This window comes from Penaeus vannamei, chromosome 31, assembly GCF_042767895.1.
Source record: "Penaeus vannamei isolate JL-2024 chromosome 31, ASM4276789v1, whole genome shotgun sequence".
NCBI lineage: Eukaryota > Metazoa > Arthropoda > Malacostraca > Decapoda > Penaeidae > Penaeus > Penaeus vannamei.
In genome coordinates this window covers 23,976,294-23,996,293 of record NC_091579.1, presented here as the reverse complement: position 1 = coordinate 23,996,293, position 20,000 = coordinate 23,976,294, and the positions used below count along the sequence as shown (strand labels likewise).

The 20,000-nt window shown below is 47.3% G+C and overlaps 3 protein-coding genes across 3 annotated transcripts in view; 1 reads left to right on the top strand and 2 right to left on the bottom strand.

The window, feature by feature from the left end:
• Window positions 1–6,027: 6,027 nt before the first annotated feature.
• LOC138867671 (SUMO-specific isopeptidase USPL1-like) lies at window positions 6,028–6,620 on the bottom strand. The gene is made up of 2 exons (XM_070144199.1): window positions 6,455–6,620; window positions 6,028–6,314 (listed from the first exon to the last, which is right to left on the bottom strand). The coding sequence occupies exons 1-2, from the start codon at window positions 6,618–6,620 to the stop codon at window positions 6,028–6,030; spliced, it is 453 nt and encodes a 150-aa protein (XP_070000300.1).
• Window positions 6,621–6,696: 76 nt separating this feature from the next.
• Window positions 6,697–11,247, bottom strand: LOC113816827 (involucrin-like). The gene is made up of 11 exons (XM_070144198.1): window positions 11,141–11,247; window positions 10,373–10,502; window positions 9,833–10,281; window positions 9,653–9,764; window positions 9,173–9,291; window positions 8,813–8,924; window positions 8,273–8,421; window positions 8,003–8,114; window positions 7,673–7,791; window positions 7,163–7,274; window positions 6,697–7,041 (listed from the first exon to the last, which is right to left on the bottom strand). The coding sequence occupies exons 1-11, from the start codon at window positions 11,245–11,247 to the stop codon at window positions 6,697–6,699; spliced, it is 1,866 nt and encodes a 621-aa protein (XP_070000299.1).
• Window positions 11,248–11,524: 277 nt separating this feature from the next.
• Window positions 11,525–20,000, top strand: part of LOC138867670 (uncharacterized PPE family protein PPE62-like) — a 12,986-nt gene continuing 4,510 nt past the window's right edge. The window contains exons 1-17 of the mRNA XM_070144197.1: window positions 11,525–11,534; window positions 11,850–11,984; window positions 12,180–12,314; window positions 12,480–12,614; window positions 12,990–13,124; window positions 13,350–13,484; window positions 13,830–13,964; window positions 14,130–14,264; window positions 14,580–14,639; window positions 14,840–14,974; window positions 15,320–15,454; window positions 15,590–15,724; window positions 15,830–15,964; window positions 16,940–17,074; window positions 17,150–17,404; window positions 17,480–17,614; window positions 18,170–18,249. Of these exons, the coding sequence (XP_070000298.1) occupies window positions 11,525–11,534; window positions 11,850–11,984; window positions 12,180–12,314; window positions 12,480–12,614; window positions 12,990–13,124; window positions 13,350–13,484; window positions 13,830–13,964; window positions 14,130–14,264; window positions 14,580–14,639; window positions 14,840–14,974; window positions 15,320–15,454; window positions 15,590–15,724; window positions 15,830–15,964; window positions 16,940–17,074; window positions 17,150–17,404; window positions 17,480–17,614; window positions 18,170–18,249 (2,160 nt within the window). The remainder of the gene's footprint in view (window positions 11,535–11,849; window positions 11,985–12,179; window positions 12,315–12,479; window positions 12,615–12,989; window positions 13,125–13,349; window positions 13,485–13,829; window positions 13,965–14,129; window positions 14,265–14,579; window positions 14,640–14,839; window positions 14,975–15,319; window positions 15,455–15,589; window positions 15,725–15,829; window positions 15,965–16,939; window positions 17,075–17,149; window positions 17,405–17,479; window positions 17,615–18,169; window positions 18,250–20,000) is intronic.

Genomic DNA, 20,000 nt, shown 5'->3' with positions numbered 1-20,000 from the left:
ATTATGCATGATGGTGATGGGATTATGATGATAGTTTTTAATGGTGATGATGATGATGGTGTTGATGGGGGTGGTGGTGATGATAATGATAAGACAATGTTCATGGGATTATGATGATAGTCTTTGGTGGTAGTGGTGACGGACAGGATGATGATAATGATGATGATAATGAGGATAATGATAATGATGATGCTAATAATAATTACATAAAACAAAATACCATTCGCAGCACACACAAAGCTTCGCCAAACCCGAGAACTACACCCACCAATTACCAACGACTCACTTACCACCTCATACAATTAGGAAAGAAAGTTAACAAAAGCCGTGGGCCTTCCGCACCAAGTTCACAATAACTATGAGTGGAGAACTGCCGGAAAGACGGTTTACTCTCGAGAAAGCACACACAATGGCGGTTACAGGCTGAGTAATGTCCCAGCTACCACGGAGAACAGAGTTGGTGTGGATTTTGTCTTCAAGAACTGCATTTTCATTTTGGAAGTAGAGCTCGGTGGTGTCTCAGCTTCATTAAGAAAGTGTGTTTAGGTTGGATGTTGTTATTGTTGGTTTTGTTGCTTTGTTTTTGTTTTATTTGTTATTGTTGTTTTAATGGTTTTGTTTTGTTTATTATCATTATTATTATCATTGTTATTAATATCATTATATCATATTTTTATTTAGGCTATTATCATTATTATTACCATTGTTATTAATATTATATCATCATATTTTTACTTAGGCCATTATTATCATTATTATTATATTATTACTTATGTTGTTATTATCCTTATCATCATTGTTATCATTATTATTATCATTATTATTATCATTATTATTATTACCGTTGTCATTATCACTATCAATATCATGATAAGCATTATGCTTATGCTTATCGTTATTATTATCAATATTATTACTATTATCCTTTTTTCTATTAGCATCATTTTATCAATTATCATTATCATCATCATTATCCTTATTGTTGACATCACTTATCAATTAATATTATCATGCTTATTACTATTATTTTTATTATTAGCAATGATACTGATATCAGGAACAGTGGCTGTAATAAATATAGTAGCGGTAGTAATGGTAGTTAAGTTAATATCAGCATCATCATTATCAAAAGCATAATCATATATTTCATTCCCATCATTTAACTAAATCATATCACAAAGAATATCATCATAATAGATATTATTTTACAAATTGTTATCACAACAAAAACATATCCGTTTCCATATCAGTCTATAAACCAAGAGACATTTTGTATCCAACCAGTAGTTATCGTTATCATTATCATTAATCACATGATGATTGTTATTACTATTAGTAGCCTTATTATCAGGTTTATTACAATTACTACCCATATTATCTTTATTAACCTCATCTTCATTGTTACCACAGGCTTATCATCCATATAACTATTATTAACCTTATTATTTTATCACAGTACTATTATCCATATCATTATGAACACAATTATCAATATTATCACACAAATATCATCTATATTATCAATTTTAATGTTAATGTTATCACTAATTTATCATCCCCACTATCATTATTAACTTCATTATCAATGTTTCTATCATTAACCGTATCATCAATATTACCGAACAGTTATCATCACTTTTATCAATATTACCGTCATCATCATCATTGATCGACAATTTCCTAATCACCCATGCAAATTTTTTTTTCTCTCTCTCTCTCTCTCTCTGTCTCTCTCTCTCTCTCTCTCTCTCTCTCTCTCTCTCTCTCTCTCTCTCTCTCTCTCTCTCTCTCCTCTCTCTTCTCTTTCTCTTTCTCTTCTCTTTCTCTTTCTCTCTCTCTCTCTCTCTCTCTCTCTCTCTCTCTCTCTCTCTCTCTCTCTCTCTCTCTCTCTCTCTCTCTCTCTCTCTCTCTCTCTCTCTCTCTCTATCGCTCTCTCTCTCTCTCTCTCTCTCTCTCTCTCTCTCTCTCTCTCTCTCTCTCTCTCTCTCTCTCTCCTCTCTCTCTCTCTCTCTCTCCTCTCTCTCTCTCTCACTCTCATTCTCACTCTCACCCCCCTCTCTCGCTCTCTACTTCTCTCTCTCTCTCTCTCTATCGCCCTCTTTCCTCTCTCTCTCTCTCTCTCTCTCTCTCTCTCTCTCTCTCTCTCTCTCTCTCTCTCTCTCTCTCTCTCTCTCTCTCTCTCTCTCTCTCTCTCACCTTCTTCCCGACTTTCGTGCAGGTTAAACGCACACATCATTGGATTGATTTCCCGTCATTTTGGCGAGCAACCTACCAAGCCAGAATTGACGTAGGGACCAAATTTTCCGAGAAATTTCACATCCCAGTCTAGCGTACCCTGTGACCCCGAGCTGCACTGAGAGCTAACAGGCCGAAATACTCGAGAACGTCGTTATTTTGTCTGTTTCGTTAAAGAGATTTTTTTTCCTTTTTTTAAGGGGTGGGTGGGGGTGGGAGGGGGGAGAAAAAAGGTTCGTTTGATTCACAGAAATTGAATCAAAGGTTTAGCTGAGTATGTTTGTATGTATGTTACTGTCATGCTTGTTTATTATCATTATCATCATTATAATTATTATTCTTGTTATCATTGTTGATTTGTCATTACCTGTTGGCATCATCATCATTGTTATTATTATTATCATCCTTACTATTATCATTATTGTTCTTATTTCTATTATCATCCTCATAACCATTATCATTATGATTACCATCATAATTATCAATCCATATCGTCATCAGTAGCATCATCAACATCATTACAATTAGCATTATTATAATGTTCTGTATCTCTCACAACCGAATAACTGATATTTTGACATAACATAGTAACTCGAACCTTCAAACCTAGTTCAACAATCCTTTATCTTGGAGACTTACGTTGATAATACAAAGAAAATATTATCTTAACCAGAGGAGGATAAACATGCTATAACATCTGCAGTTATTTCATATTCCACGTAGAACCCCTGGCGTACCCTCTGCTGAGCCATCGTCAGGAGAAATGCCACGAGGGGTTTACAGTTTCCTCGGGTCTTCAGTGCTGGTTCCTTCGTCAGGCTCTGTGGCGAGTAAGGGAATGCATGAACAAGAAGGTCTTTTGTTTTTTCTTTTTTTTGTTGTTGTTGTAAGGGAACGCATGAACAAGAAGGTCTTTTGTTTTGTTTTACTTTTTCTTTTTTTCTCGATTTTCTTGGCTGTCACTGGGGTGGGTTTCCTCTTGGCTTTCTTTGGATTCTGGGTTTGTCTTATTTTAAGGGTTTTGTTTTGTTATTTTTTCTGTGGTTTTGTTGGGTGAGGGTTGGTCCTGTGGTTTAGTGTTGGTTTTCTGCTGTTTGGTTGATTTTGTAGGTCTGTTTTTTTTTCTCTCTCTCTGTCTTCATTTCTCTCTCTCTCTCTGTCTTCCTCCTCCCTCTCTCTCTCTCTCTCTTTCTCTCTCACTCTCTCTCTCTTTCTTCCCCCTTCTCTCTATCACCTTCCTCTCTCTCTCTTTCTCTCTCTCTCTCTCTCCCTCTCTCTCTCTCTCTCTCTCTCTCTCTCTCTCTCTCTCTCTCTCTCTCTCTCTCTCTCTCTCTCTCTCTCTCTCTCTCTCTCTCTCTCTCTCTTTCTCTCTCTCTCTCTCTCTCTCTCTCTCTCTTCCTCTCTCTCTCTCTCGATCTCTCGATCTCTCGATCTCTCGATCTCTTTCTCTTCCTCTCTCTCTCTTCTCTCTCTCTCTCTCTCCCTCTCTCTCATCCCCTCTCTCTCCCTCTCTCTCATCCCCTCTCTCTCCCTCTCTCTCATCCCCTCTCTCTCTCTCTCTCTCTCTCTCTCTCTCTCTCTCTCTCTCTCTCTCTCTCTCTCTCTCTCTCTCTCTCTCTCTCTCAATCTCTCTCTCGCTTTATTAGCAGTTTGTTGTTTCTTAGATTTTATTAGCTGACCGATGTTTATCTGCATTTATTGTTTATTTATCAATTCAACAATTGTCTTTTATTTATCCGTATTCATTAGTTGTCTGTTATTCATTTGTTTTTATCCGCTACCTGATGTTCAACTGCATTTATTGCCTGTCTGATTTTATTATTACTATTATAATCATTATTCATTAGCTGCCTGTTATTCATCCATATTCATCAACGGAAACTTCAACCACTTGAGGAACGGACCTATCACTGAACACTGCGGCCCAATCGAACACTGACCATATGTTCACTCCTCACGTATTCTGTGCAGAACATGAGTCAGTTATTCAACCTTCCTGTTCCCCTGTTCTTCCCCACCACAAGTGAATCCACGCTTATTTACTCCCCTCGCTAAGCTTGTCATAGCAGAGGCCAGGAGCATTAATTCTGGAAAGTCTTCATGTAAGGGGGACGCTGTACAAATAGATAGACCTTTCGAAATAAACTCGTGGGGTTTCTTTTTATTCTAAAGACTCGGGGCTTTTATTTGTGTTTTTATTATTATTATTTTTCTGTTTTTAGTGTTTTATGTTGGTGAAGGTAAGATGGTTTTTTTTTTCTTTTCTGTTTTCTGTGTTTGTTTTCTTTTTTTCTTCTCTTTCTTTCTTTTTCGTAATAAATGAGGCTTGTCATTTAGTATATACGTAAGTGGATTAATTAGCTAATTGGTTGCGCAATGAACCGAGCGGATGGGGGAAATCTAGTTAGAGATCGACGAGCATTGCTCAATATTTCTCATTCTTTATCCATTCATCTTTTAATCTTTAAATGCTTCCTAACGCTTTTGAAAATGTGTTTCGTTTTCTGTTTATCCTTTGTTTTTATTTTATTTTCATTATTTATTTATTTATCTATTTATCTATTTTTAATCCAGTTTTTGCTTCATGCCTACTCATCATTTTTTCCCATTACTTTTTTTTCTTTCTCTCTATTCTACACTTTCTTCCTACTTGTCCATTATTCTTCTGTCTATCACTCCCGTCTATCTATAATTCCTTTATTCTTTTCTACCCATCCATTCTACCTATCCCTCCCATTTGTACCAATAACTCTGTCCCTCTACCCATCTCCCTTCTGTTTCTCTATCCACCTTCCCTCTGTCCCTCTATCCACCTCCCCTCTGTCTCTCTCTATTCACCTTCCCTCTGTCTCTCTCTATCCACCTCCCTTCTGTTTCTCTATCCACTTCCCCTCAGTCTCTATCCACCTCCCTCTGTTCGTCTATCCACCTCCCCTATTTTCTCTATCCACCTTCCCTCTTTCTCTCTATCTACCTCCCCTCTGTCTCTATGCAACTTCCCTCTGTTTCTCTATCCACCTCCCATCTGTCTCTCTATCCACCTCCCCTTTATTCCTCTTTCCACCTCCCCTCTTTCTCTCTATTCACGCCCCCACTGACTCTCTCTATCCACCTCGCCTCTATCCCTCTATCCACCTCCATCTATCTATCCACATCCCCTCTATCTCCACCTCCCCTCTATCCCTCTTCCCACCTTCCCTCTATCCCTCTATCCACCTCCCCTCTGTCTCTCTCTATCCACCTCCCCTCTATCCCTCTATCCGCCTCTAAGCCCGTGTGTATAGCTTGACATCAGAGCACCAACCACAAAGGGCCGTTGAGTAACTTCCGTTGCACAACAATAATTCCCGGGTTCCAAAACTGTTCTGGGCAAATTGGCAAACCACTTTAACAATCTGGACTAAAAGCTTTCAAGCCGCAGCACAGCGGGAAAGTTTCTGGAGTTGCGGAGAGCTATGGAGTTGGCGAGACTTGGTTTGAGGTCCATAGAGTCTAGGGACTTGGGTTTGGTGGGAGTCGGTTTGGTTTAGGGTCCATAGAGTCTAGGGACTTGGGTTTGGTGGGAGTCGGTTTGGTTTAGGGTCCATAGAGTCTAGGGACTTGGGTTTGGTGGGAGTCGGTTTGGTTTAGGGTCCATAGAGTCTAGGGACTTGGGTTTGGTGGGAGTCGGTTTGGTTTAGGGTCCATAGAGTCTAGGGACTTGGGTTTGGTGGGAGTCGGTTTGGTTTGGGGTCCATAGAGTCTAGGGACTTGGGTTTGGTGGGAGTCGGTTTGGTTTGGGGTCCATAGAGTCTAGGGACTTGGGTTTGGTGGGAGTCGGTTTGGTTTAGGGTCCATAGAGTCTAGGGACTTGGGTTTGAGGTCCATAGAGTCTAGGGACTTGGGTTTGGGGTCCATAGAGTCTCGGGACTTGGCTTTGAGGTCCATAGAGTCTAGGGACTTGGGTTTGAGGTCCATAGAGTCTAGGGACTTGGGTTTGAGGTCCATAGAGTCTAGGGACTTGGGTCTGAGGTCCATAGAGTCTTGGGACTTGGGTTTGGTGGGAGTCGGTTTGGTTTGGGGTCCAAAGAGTCTAGAGACTTGGGTTTGAGGTCTATAGAGTCTAGGGACTTGGTTTGAGGTCCATAGAGTCTAGGGACTTGGGTTTGGTGGGAGTCGGTTTGGTTTGGGGTCCAAAGAGTCTAGAGACTTGGGTTTGAGGTCTATAGAGTCTCGGGACTTGGTTTGAGGTCCATAGAGTCTAGGGACTTGGGTTTGAGGTCCACAGAGTCTAGGGACTTGGGTTTGAGGTCCAAAGAGTCTAGGGACTTGGGTTTGAGGTCCATAGAGTCTAGGGACTTGGGTTTGGGGTCCATAGAGACTCGGGACTTGGCTTTGAGGTCCATAGAGTCTAGGGACTTGGGTTTGGTGGGAGTCGGTTTGGTTTGGGGTCCAAAGAGTCTAGAGACTTGGGTTTGAGGTCTATAGAGTCTCGGGACTTGGTTTGAGGTCCATAGAGTCTAGGGACTTGGGTTTGAGGTCCACAGAGTCTAGGGACTTGGGTTTGAGGTCCATAGAGTCTAGGGACTTGGGTTTGAGGTCCATAGAGTCTAGGGACTTGGGTTTGGGGTCCATAGAGACTCGGGACTTGGCTTTGAGGTCCATAGAGTCTAGGGACTTGGGTTTGGGGTCCATAGAGTCTCGGGACTTGGGTTTGAGGTCCATAGAGTCTAGGGACTTGGGTTTGGGGTCCATAGAGACTCGGGACTTGGCTTTGAGGTCCATAGAGTCTAGGGACTTGGGTTTGAGGTCCATAGAGTCTAGGGACTTGGGTTTGGGGTCCATAGAGTCTAGGGACTTGGGTTTGAGGTCCAAAGAGTCTAGGGACTTGGGTTTGAGGTCCATAGAGTCTAGGGACTTGGGTTTGAGGTCCATAGAGTCTAGGGACTTGGGTTTGGGGTCCATAGAGTCTAGGGACTTGGGTTTGGGGTCCACAGAGTCTATGGACTTGGGTTTGAGGTCCATAGAGTCTCGGGACTTGGGTTTGGGGTCCATAGAGTCTATGGACTTGGGTTTGAGGTCCATAGAGTCTAGGGACTTGGGTTTGGGGTCCATAGAGTCTAGGGACTTGGGTTTGGGGTCCATAGAGTCTAGGGACTTGGGTTTGAGGTCCATAGAGTCTAGGGACTTGGGTTTGGGGTCCATAGAGTCTAGGGACTTGGGTTTGGGGTCCATAGAGTCTAGGGACTTGGGTTTGAGGTCCATAGAGTCTAGGGACTTGGGTTTGGGGTCCATAGAGTCTAGGGACTTGGGTTTGGGGTCCATAGAGTCTAGGGACTTGGGTTTGGGGTCCATAGAGTCTAGGGACTTGGGTTTGGGGTCCATAGAGTCTAGGGACTTGGGTTTGGGGTCCATAGAGTCTAGGGACTTGGGTTTGGGGTCCATAGAGTCTAGGGACTTGGGTTTGGGGTCCATAGAGTCTAGGGACTTGGGTTTGGGGTCCACAGAGTCTATGGACTTGGGTTTGAGGTCCATAGAGTCTAGGGACTTGGGTTTGAGGTCCATAGAGTCTAGGGACTTGGGTTTGGGGTCCATAGAGTCTAGGGACTTGGGTTTGGGGTCCATAGAGTCTAGGGACTTGGGTTTGGGGTCCATAGAGTCTAGGGACTTGGGTTTGGGGTCCATAGAGTCTAGGGACTTGGGTTTGGGGTCCATAGAGTCTAGGGACTTGGGTTTGGGGTCCATAGAGTCTAGGGACTTGGGCTTGGGGTCCATAGAGTCTAGGGACTTGGGTTTGGGGTCCATAGAGTCTAGGGACTTGGGTTTGGGGTCCACAGAGTCTATGGACTTGGGTTTGAGGTCCATAGAGTCTCGGGACTTGGGTTTGGGGTCCATAGAGTCTATGGACTTGGGTTTGAGGTCCATAGAGTCTAGGGACTTGGGTTTGGGGTCCATAGAGTCTAGGGACCTGGGTTTGAGGTCCATAGAGTCTAGGGACTTGGGTTTGGGGTCCATAGAGTCTAGGGACTTGGGCTTGGGGTCCATAGAGTCTAGGGACCTGGGTTTGAGGTCCATAGAGTCTCGGGACTTGGGTTTGGGGTCCATAGAGTCTAGGGACTTGGGTTTTGGGTCCACAGAGTCTATGGACTTGGGTTTGGGGTCCAGAGAGTCTAGGGACTTGGGTTTGAGGTCCATAGAGTCTATGGACTTGGGTTTGAGGTCCATAGAGTCTAAGGACTTGGGTTTGGGGTCCATAGAGTCTATGGACTTGGGTTTGGGGTCCATAGAGTCTATGGACTTGGGTTTGAGGTCCATAGAGTCTAGGGACTTGGGTTTGGGGTCCATAGAGTCTAGGGACTTGGGTTTGGGGTCCATAGAGTCTAGGGACTTGGGTTTGGGGTCCATAGAGTCTAGGGACTTGGGTTTGGGGTCCATAGAGTCTATGGACTTGGGTTTGAGGTCCATAGAGTCTAGGGACTTAGGTTTGGGGTCCATAGAGTCTAGGGACCTGGGTTTGAGGTCCATAGAGTCTAGGGACTTGGGTTTGGGGTCCATAGAGTCTAGGGACTTGGGCTTGGGGTCCATAGAGTCTAGGGACTTGGGTTTGGGGTCCATAGAGTCTAGGGACTTGGGTTTGGGGTCCACAGAGTCTATGGACTTGGGTTTGAGGTCCATAGAGTCTCGGGACTTGGGTTTGGGGTCCATAGAGTCTAGGGACTTGGGTTTGGGGTCCATAGAGTCTAGGGACCTGGGTTTGAGGTCCATAGAGTCTAGGGACTTGGGTTTGGGGTCCATAGAGTCTAGGGACTTGGGTTTGGGGTCCATAGAGTCTAGGGACCTGGGTTTGAGGTCCATAGAGTCTAGGGACTTGGGTTTGGGGTCCATAGAGTCTAGGGACTTGGGCTTGGGGTCCATAGAGTCTAGGGACCTGGGTTTGAGGTCCATAGAGTCTAGGGACTTGGGTTTGGGGTCCATAGAGTCTAGGGACTTGGGTTTGGGGTCCATAGAGTCTAGGAACTTGGCTTTGAGGTCCATAGAGTCTAGGGACTTGGGTTTGAGGTCCATAGAGTCTAGGGACTTGGGTTTGGGGTCCATAGAGTCTCGGGACTTGGGTTTGAGGTCCATAGAGTCTAGGGACTTGGGTTTGGGGTCCATAGAGTCTCGGGACTTGGGTTTGGGGTCCATAGAGTCTAGGGACTTGGGTTTGGGGTCCATAGAGTCTAGGGACCTGGGTTTGAGGTCCATAGAGTCTATGGACTTGGGTTTGAGGTCCATAGAGTCTAGGGACTTGGGTTTGGGGTCCATAGAGTCTAGGGACCTGGGTTTGAGGTCCATAGAGTCTAGGGACTTGGGTTTGGGGTCCATAGAGTCTAGGGACTTGGGCTTGGGGTCCATAGAGTCTAGGGACCTGGGTTTGAGGTCCATAGAGTCTAGGGACTTGGGTTTGAGGTCCATAGAGTCTAGGGACTTGGGTTTGGGGTCCATAGAGTCTAGGAACTTGGCTTTGAGGTCCATAGAGTCTAGGGACTTGGGTTTGAGGTCCATAGAGTCTAGGGACTTGGGTTTAAGGTCCATAGAGTCTAGGGACTTGGGTTTGAGGTCCATAGAGTCTAGGGACTTGGGTTTGAGGTCCATAGAGTCTAGGGACTTGAGTCTGAGGTCCATAGAGTCTAGGGACTTGAGTCTGAAGTCCATAGAGTCTAGGGACTTGAGTCTAAGGTACATAGAGTCTAGGGACTTGGGTTCGAGGTCCATAGAGTCTAGGGACTTGAGTCTGAGGTCCATAGAGTCTAGGGACTTGAGTCTAAGGTACATAGAGTCTAGGGACTTGGGTTTGAGGTCCATAGAGTCTAGGGACTTGGGTTTGAGGTCCATAGAGTCTAGGGACTTGGGTTTGAGGTCCATAGAGTCTAGGGACTTGAGTCTGAAGTCCATAGAGTCTAGGGACTTGAGTCTGAGGTCCATAGAGTCTAGGGACTTGAGTCTGAAGTCCATAGAGTCTAGCGACTTGCGTTTGAGGTCCATAGAGTCTAGGGACTTGGGTTTGGGGTCCATAGAGTCTAGGGACTTGGGTTTGAGGTCCATAGAGTCTAGGGACTTGGGTTTGAGGTCCAAAGAGTCTAGGGACTTGGCTTTGAGGTCCATAGAGTCTAGGGACTTGGGTTTGGGGTGCATAGTCTAGGGACTTGGGTTTGAGGTCCATAGAGTCTAGGGACTTGGGTTTGGTGGGAGTCGGTTTGGTTTGAGGTCCATAGAGTCTAGGGACTTGGGTTTGAGGTCCATAGAGTCTAGGGACTTGGGTTTGAGGTCCATAGAGTCTAGGGACTTGGGTTTGGGGTCCATAGAGTCTAGGGACTTGGGTTTGAGGTCCATAGAGTCTAGGGACTTGGGTTTGAGGTCCATAGAGTCTAGGGACTTGGGTTTGAGGTCCATAGAGTCTAGGGACTTGGGTTTTGGGTCCATAGAGTCTAGGGACTTGGGTCTGAGGTCCATAGAGTCTAGGGACTTGGGTTTGAGGTCCATAGAGTCTAGGGACTTGGGTTTGAGGTCCATAGAGTCTAGGGACTTGGGTTTGAGGTCCATAGAGTCTAGGGGCTTGGGTTTGGGGTCCATAGAGTCTAGGGACTTGGGTTTGAGGTCCATAGAGTCTAGGGGCTTGGGTTTGGGGTCCATAGAGTCTAGGGACTTGGGTTTGAGGTCCATAGAGTCTAGGGACTTGGGTTTTGGGTCCATAGAGTCTAGGGACTTGGGTCTGAGGTCCATAGAGTCTAGGGACTTGGGTTTGAGGTCCATAGAGTCTAGGGGCTTGGGTTTGGGGTCCATAGAGTCTAGGGACTTGGGTTTGAGGTCCATAGAGTCTAGGGACTTGGGTTTGGGGTCCATAGAGTCTAGGGACTTGGGCTTGGGGTCCATAGAGTCTAGGGACCTGGGTTTGGGGTCCATAGAGTCTCGGGACTTGGGTTTGGGGTCCACAGAGTCTATGGACTTGGGTTTGAGGTCCATAGAGTCTAGGGACTTGGGTTTGAGGTCCATAGAGTCTAGGGACTTGGGTTTGAGGTCCATAGAGTCTAGGGACTTGGGTTTGGGGTCCATAGAGTCTAGGGACCTGGGTTTGAGGTCCATAGAGTCTAGGGACTTGGGTTTGGGGTCCATAGAGTCTAGGGACTTGGGCTTGGGGTCCATAGAGTCTAGGGACCTGGGTTTGGGGTCCATAGAGTCTCGGGACTTGGGTTTGGGGTCCACAGAGTCTATGGACTTGGGTTTGAGGTCCATAGAGTCTAGGGACTTGGGTTTGAGGTCCATAGAGTCTATGGACTTGGGTTTGAGGTCCATAGAGTCTAGGGACTTGGGTTTGGGGTCCATAGAGTCTAGGGACTTGGGTTTGGGGTCCATAGAGTCTAGGGACTTGGGTTTGAGGTCCATAGAGTCTAGGAACTTGGGTTTGAGGTCCATAGAGTCTAGGGACTTGGGTTTGGGGTCCATAGAGTCTAGGGACTTGGGTTTGGGGTCCATAGAGTCTAGGGACTTGGGTTTGGGGTCCATAGAGTCTAGGGACTTGGGTTTGGGGTCCATAGAGTCTAGGGACTTGGGTTTGGGGTCCATAGAGTCTAGGGACTTGGGTTTGGGGTCCATAGAGTCTCGGGACTTGGGTTTGGGGTCCATAGAGTCTAGGGACTTGGGTTTGGGGTCCACAGAGTCTATGGACTTGGGTTTGAGGTCCATAGAGTCTAGGGACTTGGGTTTGAGGTCCATAGAGTCTAGGGACTTGGGTTTGGGGTCCATAGAGTCTAGGGACTTGGGTTTGGGGTCCATAGAGTCTAGGGACTTGGGTTTGGGGTCCATAGAGTCTAGGGACTTGGGTTTGGGGTCCATAGAGTCTAGGGACTTGGGTTTGGGGTCCATAGAGTCTAGGGACTTGGGTTTGGGGTCCATAGAGTCTAGGGACTTGGGCTTGGGGTCCATAGAGTCTAGGGACTTGGGTTTGGGGTCCATAGAGTCTAGGGACTTGGGTTTGGGGTCCACAGAGTCTATGGACTTGGGTTTGAGGTCCATAGAGTCTCGGGACTTGGGTTTGGGGTCCATAGAGTCTATGGACTTGGGTTTGAGGTCCATAGAGTCTAGGGACTTGGGTTTGGGGTCCATAGAGTCTAGGGACCTGGGTTTGAGGTCCATAGAGTCTAGGGACTTGGGTTTGGGGTCCATAGAGTCTAGGGACTTGGGCTTGGGGTCCATAGAGTCTAGGGACCTGGGTTTGAGGTCCATAGAGTCTCGGGACTTGGGTTTGGGGTCCATAGAGTCTAGGGACTTGGGTTTTGGGTCCACAGAGTCTATGGACTTGGGTTTGGGGTCCAGAGAGTCTAGGGACTTGGGTTTGAGGTCCATAGAGTCTATGGACTTGGGTTTGAGGTCCATAGAGTCTAAGGACTTGGGTTTGGGGTCCATAGAGTCTATGGACTTGGGTTTGGGGTCCATAGAGTCTATGGACTTGGGTTTGAGGTCCATAGAGTCTAGGGACTTGGGTTTGGGGTCCATAGAGTCTATGGACTTGGGTTTGGGGTCCATAGAGTCTAGGGACTTGGGTTTGGGGTCCATAGAGTCTAGGGACTTGGGTTTGGGGTCCATAGAGTCTATGGACTTGGGTTTGAGGTCCATAGAGTCTAGGGACTTAGGTTTGGGGTCCATAGAGTCTAGGGACCTGGGTTTGAGGTCCATAGAGTCTAGGGACTTGGGTTTGGGGTCCATAGAGTCTAGGGACTTGGGCTTGGGGTCCATAGAGTCTAGGGACTTGGGTTTGGGGTCCATAGAGTCTAGGGACTTGGGTTTGGGGTCCACAGAGTCTATGGACTTGGGTTTGAGGTCCATAGAGTCTCGGGACTTGGGTTTGGGGTCCATAGAGTCTAGGGACTTGGGTTTGGGGTCCATAGAGTCTAGGGACCTGGGTTTGAGGTCCATAGAGTCTAGGGACTTGGGTTTGGGGTCCATAGAGTCTAGGGACTTGGGTTTGGGGTCCATAGAGTCTAGGGACCTGGGTTTGAGGTCCATAGAGTCTAGGGACTTGGGTTTGGGGTCCATAGAGTCTAGGGACTTGGGCTTGGGGTCCATAGAGTCTAGGGACCTGGGTTTGAGGTCCATAGAGTCTAGGGACTTGGGTTTGGGGTCCATAGAGTCTAGGGACTTGGGTTTGGGGTCCATAGAGTCTAGGAACTTGGCTTTGAGGTCCATAGAGTCTAGGGACTTGGGTTTGAGGTCCATAGAGTCTAGGGACTTGGGTTTGGGGTCCATAGAGTCTCGGGACTTGGGTTTGAGGTCCATAGAGTCTAGGGACTTGGGTTTGGGGTCCATAGAGTCTCGGGACTTGGGTTTGGGGTCCATAGAGTCTAGGGACTTGGGTTTGGGGTCCATAGAGTCTAGGGACCTGGGTTTGAGGTCCATAGAGTCTATGGACTTGGGTTTGAGGTCCATAGAGTCTAGGGACTTGGGTTTGGGGTCCATAGAGTCTAGGGACCTGGGTTTGAGGTCCATAGAGTCTAGGGACTTGGGTTTGGGGTCCATAGAGTCTAGGGACTTGGGCTTGGGGTCCATAGAGTCTAGGGACCTGGGTTTGAGGTCCATAGAGTCTAGGGACTTGGGTTTGAGGTCCATAGAGTCTAGGGACTTGGGTTTGGGGTCCATAGAGTCTAGGAACTTGGCTTTGAGGTCCATAGAGTCTAGGGACTTGGGTTTGAGGTCCATAGAGTCTAGGGACTTGGGTTTGGGGTCCATAGAGTCTCGGGACTTGGGTTTGAGGTCCATAGAGTCTAGGGACTTGGGTTTGGGGTCCATAGAGTCTAGGGACTTGGGCTTGGGGTCCATAGAGTCTAGGGACTTGAGTCTGAGGTCCATAGAGTCTAGGGACTTGGGTTTGGGGTCCATAGAGTCTAGGGACTTGGGCTTGGGGTCCATAGAGTCTAGGGACTTGAGTCTGAGGTCCATAGACTCTAGGGACTTGGGTTTGGGGTCCATAGAGTCTAGGGACTTGGGTTTGAGGTCCATAGAGTCTAGGGACTTGGGTTTGGGGTCCATAGAGTCTAAGGACTTGGGTTTGAGGTCCAAAGAGTCTAGGGACTTGGGTTTGAGGTCCATAGAGTCTAGGGACTTGGGTTTGAGGTCCATAGAGTCTAGGGACTTGGGTTTGAGGTCCATAGAGTCTAGGGACTTGGGTTTGGGGTCCAGAGAGTCTAGGGACTTGGGTTTGGGGTCCATAGAGTCTAGGGACTTGGGTTTGAGGTCCATAGAGTCTAGGGACTTGGGTTTGAGGTCCAAAGAGTCTAGGGACTTGGGTTTGAGGTCCATAGAGTCTAGGGACTTGGGTTTGGGGTCCATAGAGTCTAGGGACTTGGGTTTGGGGTCCAGAGAGTCTAGGGACTTGGGTTTGGTGGGAGTCGGTTTGGTTTGAGGTCCATAGAGTCTCGGGACTTGGGCTTGGGGTCCATAGAGTCTAGGGACTTGGGTTTGAGGTCCATAGAGTCTAGGGACTTGGGTTTGGGGTCCATAGAGTCTAGGGACTTGGGTTTGGGGTCCAGAGAGTCTAGGGACTTGGGTTTGAGGTCCAAAGAGTCTAGGGACTTGGGTTTGAGGTCCATAGAGTCTAGGGACTTGGGTTTGGGGTCCATAGAGTCTAGGGACTTGGGTTTGGGGTCCACAGAGTCTATGGACTTGGGTTTGAGGTCCATAGAGTCTCGGGACTTGGGTTTGGGGTCCATAGAGTCTATGGACTTGGGTTTGAGGTCCATAGAGTCTAGGGACTTGGGTTTGGGGTCCATAGAGTCTAGGGACTTGGGTTTGAGGTCCATAGAGTCTAGGGACTTGGGTTTGGGGTCCATAGAGTCTAGGGACTTGGGTTTGAGGTCCATAGAGTCTAGGGACTTGGGTTTGGGGTCCATAGAGTCTATGGACTTGGGTTTGAGGTCCATAGAGTCTAGGGACTTGGGTTTGAGGTCCATAGAGTCTAGGGACTTGGGTTTGGGGTCCATAGAGTCTAGGGACCTGGGTTTGAGGTCCATAGAGTCTAGGGACTTGGGTTTGGGGTCCATAGAGTCTAGGGACTTGGGCTTGGGGTCCATAGAGTCTAGGGACCTGGGTTTGGGGTCCATAGAGTCTCGGGACTTGGGTTTGGGGTCCACAGAGTCTATGGACTTGGGTTTGAGGTCCATAGAGTCTAGGGACTTGGGTTTGAGGTCCATAGAGTCTAGGGACTTGGGTTTGAGGTCCATAGAGTCTAGGGACTTGGGTTTGGGGTCCATAGAGTCTAGGGACCTGGGTTTGAGGTCCATAGAGTCTAGGGACTTGGGTTTGGGGTCCATAGAGTCTAGGGACTTGGGCTTGGGGTCCATAGAGTCTAGGGACCTGGGTTTGGGGTCCATAGAGTCTCGGGACTTGGGTTTGGGGTCCACAGAGTCTATGGACTTGGGTTTGAGGTCCATAGAGTCTAGGGACTTGGGTTTGAGGTCCATAGAGTCTATGGACTTGGGTTTGAGGTCCATAGAGTCTAGGGACTTGGGTTTGGGGTCCATAGAGTCTAGGGACTTGGGTTTGAGGTCCAAAGAGTCTAGGGACTTGGGTTTGAGGTCCATAGAGTCTAGGGACTTGGGTTTGGGGTCCATAGAGTCTAGGGACTTGGGCTTGGGGTCCATAGAGTCTAGGAACTTGGCTTTGAGGTCCATAGAGTCTAGGGACTTGGGTTTGAGGTCCATAGAGTCTAGGGACTTGGGTTTGGGGTCCATAGAGTCTAGGGACCTGGGTTTGAGGTCCATAGAGTCTAGGGACTTGGGTTTGGGGTCCATAGAGTCTAGGGACTTGGGCTTGGGGTCCATAGAGTCTAGGGACTTGAGTCTGAGGTCCATAGAGTCTAGGGACTTGGGTTTGGGGTCCATAGAGTCTAGGGACTTGGGTTTGGGGTCCATAGAGTCTAGGGACTTGGGTTTGAGGTCCAAAGAGTCTAGGGACTTGGGTTTGAGGTCCATAGAGTCTAGGGACTTGGGTTTGGGGTCCAGAGAGTCTAGGGACTTGGGTTTGGGGTCCATAGAGTCTAGGGACTTGGGCTTGAGGTCCATAGAGTCTCGGGACTTGGGTTTGGGGTCCATAGAGTCTAGGGACTTGGGTTTGAGGTCCATAGAGTCTAGGGACTTGGGTTTGAGGTCCATAGAGTCTAGGGACTTGGGTTTGAGGTCCATAGAGTCTAGGGACTTGGGTTTGAGGTCCAAAGAGTCTAGGGACTTGGGTTTGGGGTCCATAGAGTCTAAGGACTTGGGTTTGGGGTCCATAGAGTCTAGGGACTTGGGTTTGGGGTCCAGAGAGTCTAGGGACTTGGGTTTGGGGTCCATAGAGTCTAGGGACTTGGGTTTGAGGTCCATAGAGTCTAGGGACTTGGGTTTGGGGTCCAGAGAGTCTAGGGACTTGGGTTTGGGGTCCATAGAGTCTAGGGACTTGGGTTTGGGGTCCATAGAGTCTAGGGACTTGGGTTTGGGGTCCAGAGAGTCTAGGGACTTGGGTTTGGGGTCCAGAGAGTCTAGGGACTTGGGTTTGGGGTCCATAGAGTCTAGGGACTTGGGTTTGGGGTCCAGAGAGTCTAGGGACTTGGGTTTGGGGTCCATAGAGTCTAGGGACTTGGGTTTGAGGTCCATAGAGTCTAGGGACTTGGGTTTGAGGTCCATAGAGTCTAGGAACTTGGGTTTGGGGTCCATAGAGTCTAGGGACTTGGGTCTGAGGTCCATAGAGTCTCGGGACTTGGGTTTGAGGTCCATAGAGTCTAGGGTCTTGGCTTTGAGGTCCGTAGAGTCTAGGGACTTGGGTCTGAGGTCCATAGAGTCTAGGGACTTGGGTTTGAGGTCCATAGAGTCTAGGGACTTGGGTTTGGGGTCCATAGAGTCTAGGGACTTGGGTTTGAGGTCCATAGAGTCTCGGGACTTGGGTTTGAGGTCCATAGAGTCTAGGGACTTGGGTTTGAGGTCCGTAGAGTCTAGGGGCTTGGGTTTGAGGTCCATAGAGTCTAGGGACTTGAGTTTGAGGTCCATAGAGTCTAGGGACTTGGGTTTGGGGTCCATAGAGTCTAGGGACTTGGGTTTGAGGTCCGTAGAGTCTAGGGGCTTGGGTTTGGGGTCCATAGAGTCTAGGGACTTGGGTTTGGGGTCCATAGAGTCTAGGGACTTGGGTTTGGGGTCCATAGAGTCTAGGGACTTGGGTTTGAGGTCCGTAGAGTCTAGGGACTTGGGTTTGGGGTCCATAGAGTCTAGGGGCTTGGGTTTGGGGTCCATAGAGTCTAGGGGCTTGGGTTTGGGGTCCATAGAGTCTAGGGGCTTGGGTTTGAGGTTCATAGAGTCTAGGGACTTGGGTTTGAGGTCCATAGAGTCTAGGGACTTGGGTTTGGGGTCCATAGAGTCTAGGGGCTTGGGTTTGGGGTCCATAGAGTCTAGGGGCTTGGGTTTGGGGTCCATAGAGTCTAGGGACTTGGGCTTGGGGTCCATAGAGTCTAGGGGCTTGGGTTTGGGGTCCATAGAGTCTAGGGGCTTGGGTTTGGGGTCCATAGAGTCTAGGGGCTTGGGTTTGGGGTCCATAGAGTCTAGGGGCTTGGGTTTGGGGTCCATAGAGTCTAGGGCCTTGGGTTTGGGGTCCATAGAGTCTAGGGGCTTGGGTTTGGGGTCCATAGAGTCTAGGGGCTTGGGTTTGGGGTCCATAGAGTCTAGGGGCTTGGGTTTGGGGTCCATAGAGTCTAGGGGCTTGGGTTTGGGGTCCATAGAGTCTAGGGACTTGGGTTTGAGGTCCATAGAGTCTAGGGGCTTGGGTTTGGGGTCCATAGAGTCTAGGGACTTGGGTTTGAGGTCCATAGAGTCTAGGGGCTTGGGTTTGGGGTCCATAGAGTCTAGGGGCTTGGGTTTGGGGTCCATAGAGTCTAGGGGCTTGGGTTTGAGGTCCATAGAGTCTAGGGACTTGGGTTTGAGGTCCATAGAGTCTAGGGACTTGAGTCTGAGGTCCACAGAGTCTAGGGACTTGGGTTTGGTGGGAATCGGAGGGAAAGGGATATGTGGCAGGGTGTGCGAGGGGGCTGATCTTGGGGTATCGAAGGGGAGGGTGCAATGGGGGAGAGAAGAGGGAGAGAATGAGAGAGGAGAGAGGGAGGAGTAGAAATAAGAAGGAGAGGATGAGAAAGGAGAGAAGGGGGGAGAAAAGAGGGAGAGGATTAGAGAGGAGAGAGGGGGGGGAGGTGAGAAAAAAGGGAGAGAGAGAGGGAGGGGAGAAAGAGATAGAGAAATATAAAAAGATTGTGAGAGAGAACGAGAGAGAGAAAGAGAGAAGATGGAGGAGGAAGATATACAATGCAGCAGGGAAAGAGAGGGGGAAATAAAGAGAAAAAGAAACATAAGAAAAGAGGGACAAGTCAAAAAGCAAGACAAAACGAGAGATTAAACCAAACTAAAAGTGAATCAAGCACAGAAATAGCGCAAAAACAAAATATAAACAAAAATAAACTAAAACTAAATTAAGCGCATAAAAAGAACAGGAAAAAGGAAACTAACGACTAATATATATATATATATATATATATATATATATATATATATATATATATATATATATATATATATATATATATATATATATATATATATATAACTTCAGGAATCAAAAGCAAAATTCTATGACTTTTAAACGACATGGAAATTATTAACATGACGTCAGAGGATCACCTAAACGCATCCAAACCTGTAGTCAGCTGGACGAGAAAGGTAAGACTGAATTAGGTCTACAACAACACTAATTCTTAAATGTGTGTTTGTGCATGTTTGGGGAAGAGAGAGGGAGAGAGAGAGAGAGAGAGAGAGAGAGAGAGAGAGAGAGAGAGAGAGAGAGAGAGAGAGAGAGAGAGAGAGAGAGAGAGAGAGAGAGAGAGAGGGAGAGAGTGATAGGGAGGGAGGGAGGGTGACAGAGAGAAAGAGAGAGAAAGAGAGTGATAGAGAGGGAGGGAGAGACGGAGAGAGAGAGAGAGAGTAAAATAATAATAATAAGTAAAAAAATAAATAATAAAAAGAACAGAGTATACGAGAATATATGTCTGTGTTTCTGTGTGCATAACCATTCCCTTAGCGTATGTGTGCGTGTTTCTGCTAACGTGTAAAAGTATATTTGTATGTAAGTATGCGCGGAGAAGTAGAAGGTACAAATCCATTTACAGACAAGACGAAGACTCTCGGCGATCCTTATTAGGTTAGCAGAGCGCATGGCAATGAACTGAAGTCGTCAGCCATCTTAGCTTCCATTATTTACTTTGTTTGTTTCTTTCTTTCTTCTTAGGACTAGAATGGCTTTTTCGAGTATTTTAAGGAAACTTCCTTTGGTTAGAATTTTAGGGAAAAAAAGACAGGAAACAAGGGAATGTGATAGAAAATTGGACGAAAGGGGAAAGAGAATGAGAGAAAAAAAGGGGGAACAGAGAGACAGAGAGGTGGGTGGGAGACAAAGACAGAAAGAGTGAAAGAGAGAGGGGGAGAAGAGAGTGAGAGAGAGAGAGAGAGGTGGGGGGGGGGGAGAAGAGAGAGAGGGGAGGGTGAGAAAGAGAGAGATAGGGAGGGAGGGAGAGATAAAAAGATAGGGGGGGGAGGTAGTTAGAGAGAAACAAAGAGAGAGAGAGAGATATATAAAGAGTGGAAGAGAGAGAAAGCGAGAGAGAGAGAGAGGCAGATGAAGAGATAATATCCATGGTATTGGACACGCGTTTCGGAAAAGATTTTATTCTTTTTTCACTGAATTCA

Excerpts from the sequence above, each read along its gene's own strand:
- LOC113816827 (XM_070144198.1), bottom strand. The coding sequence starts at position 11,247 with ATGGACCTCAAACCCAAGTCCCTAGACTCTATGGACCTCAAACCCAAG. Across the intron at positions 7,275-7,672 it reads TCTATGGACCCCAAACCCAA|ACTCTATGGACCCCAAACCC; the intron begins GTCCCTAGACTC and ends CCAAGTCCATAG. Across the intron at positions 7,042-7,162 it reads TCTATGGACCCCAAACCCAA|TCCCTAGACTCTATGGACCT; the intron begins GTCCCTAGACTC and ends CCCAAACCCAAG.
- LOC138867671 (XM_070144199.1), bottom strand. The coding sequence starts at position 6,620 with ATGGACCTCAAAGCCAAGTCCCGAGTCTCTATGGACCCCAAACCCAAG. Across the intron at positions 6,315-6,454 it reads CTCTATGGACCTCAAACCAA|TCTCTAGACTCTTTGGACCC; the intron begins GTCCCGAGACTC and ends CTCAAACCCAAG.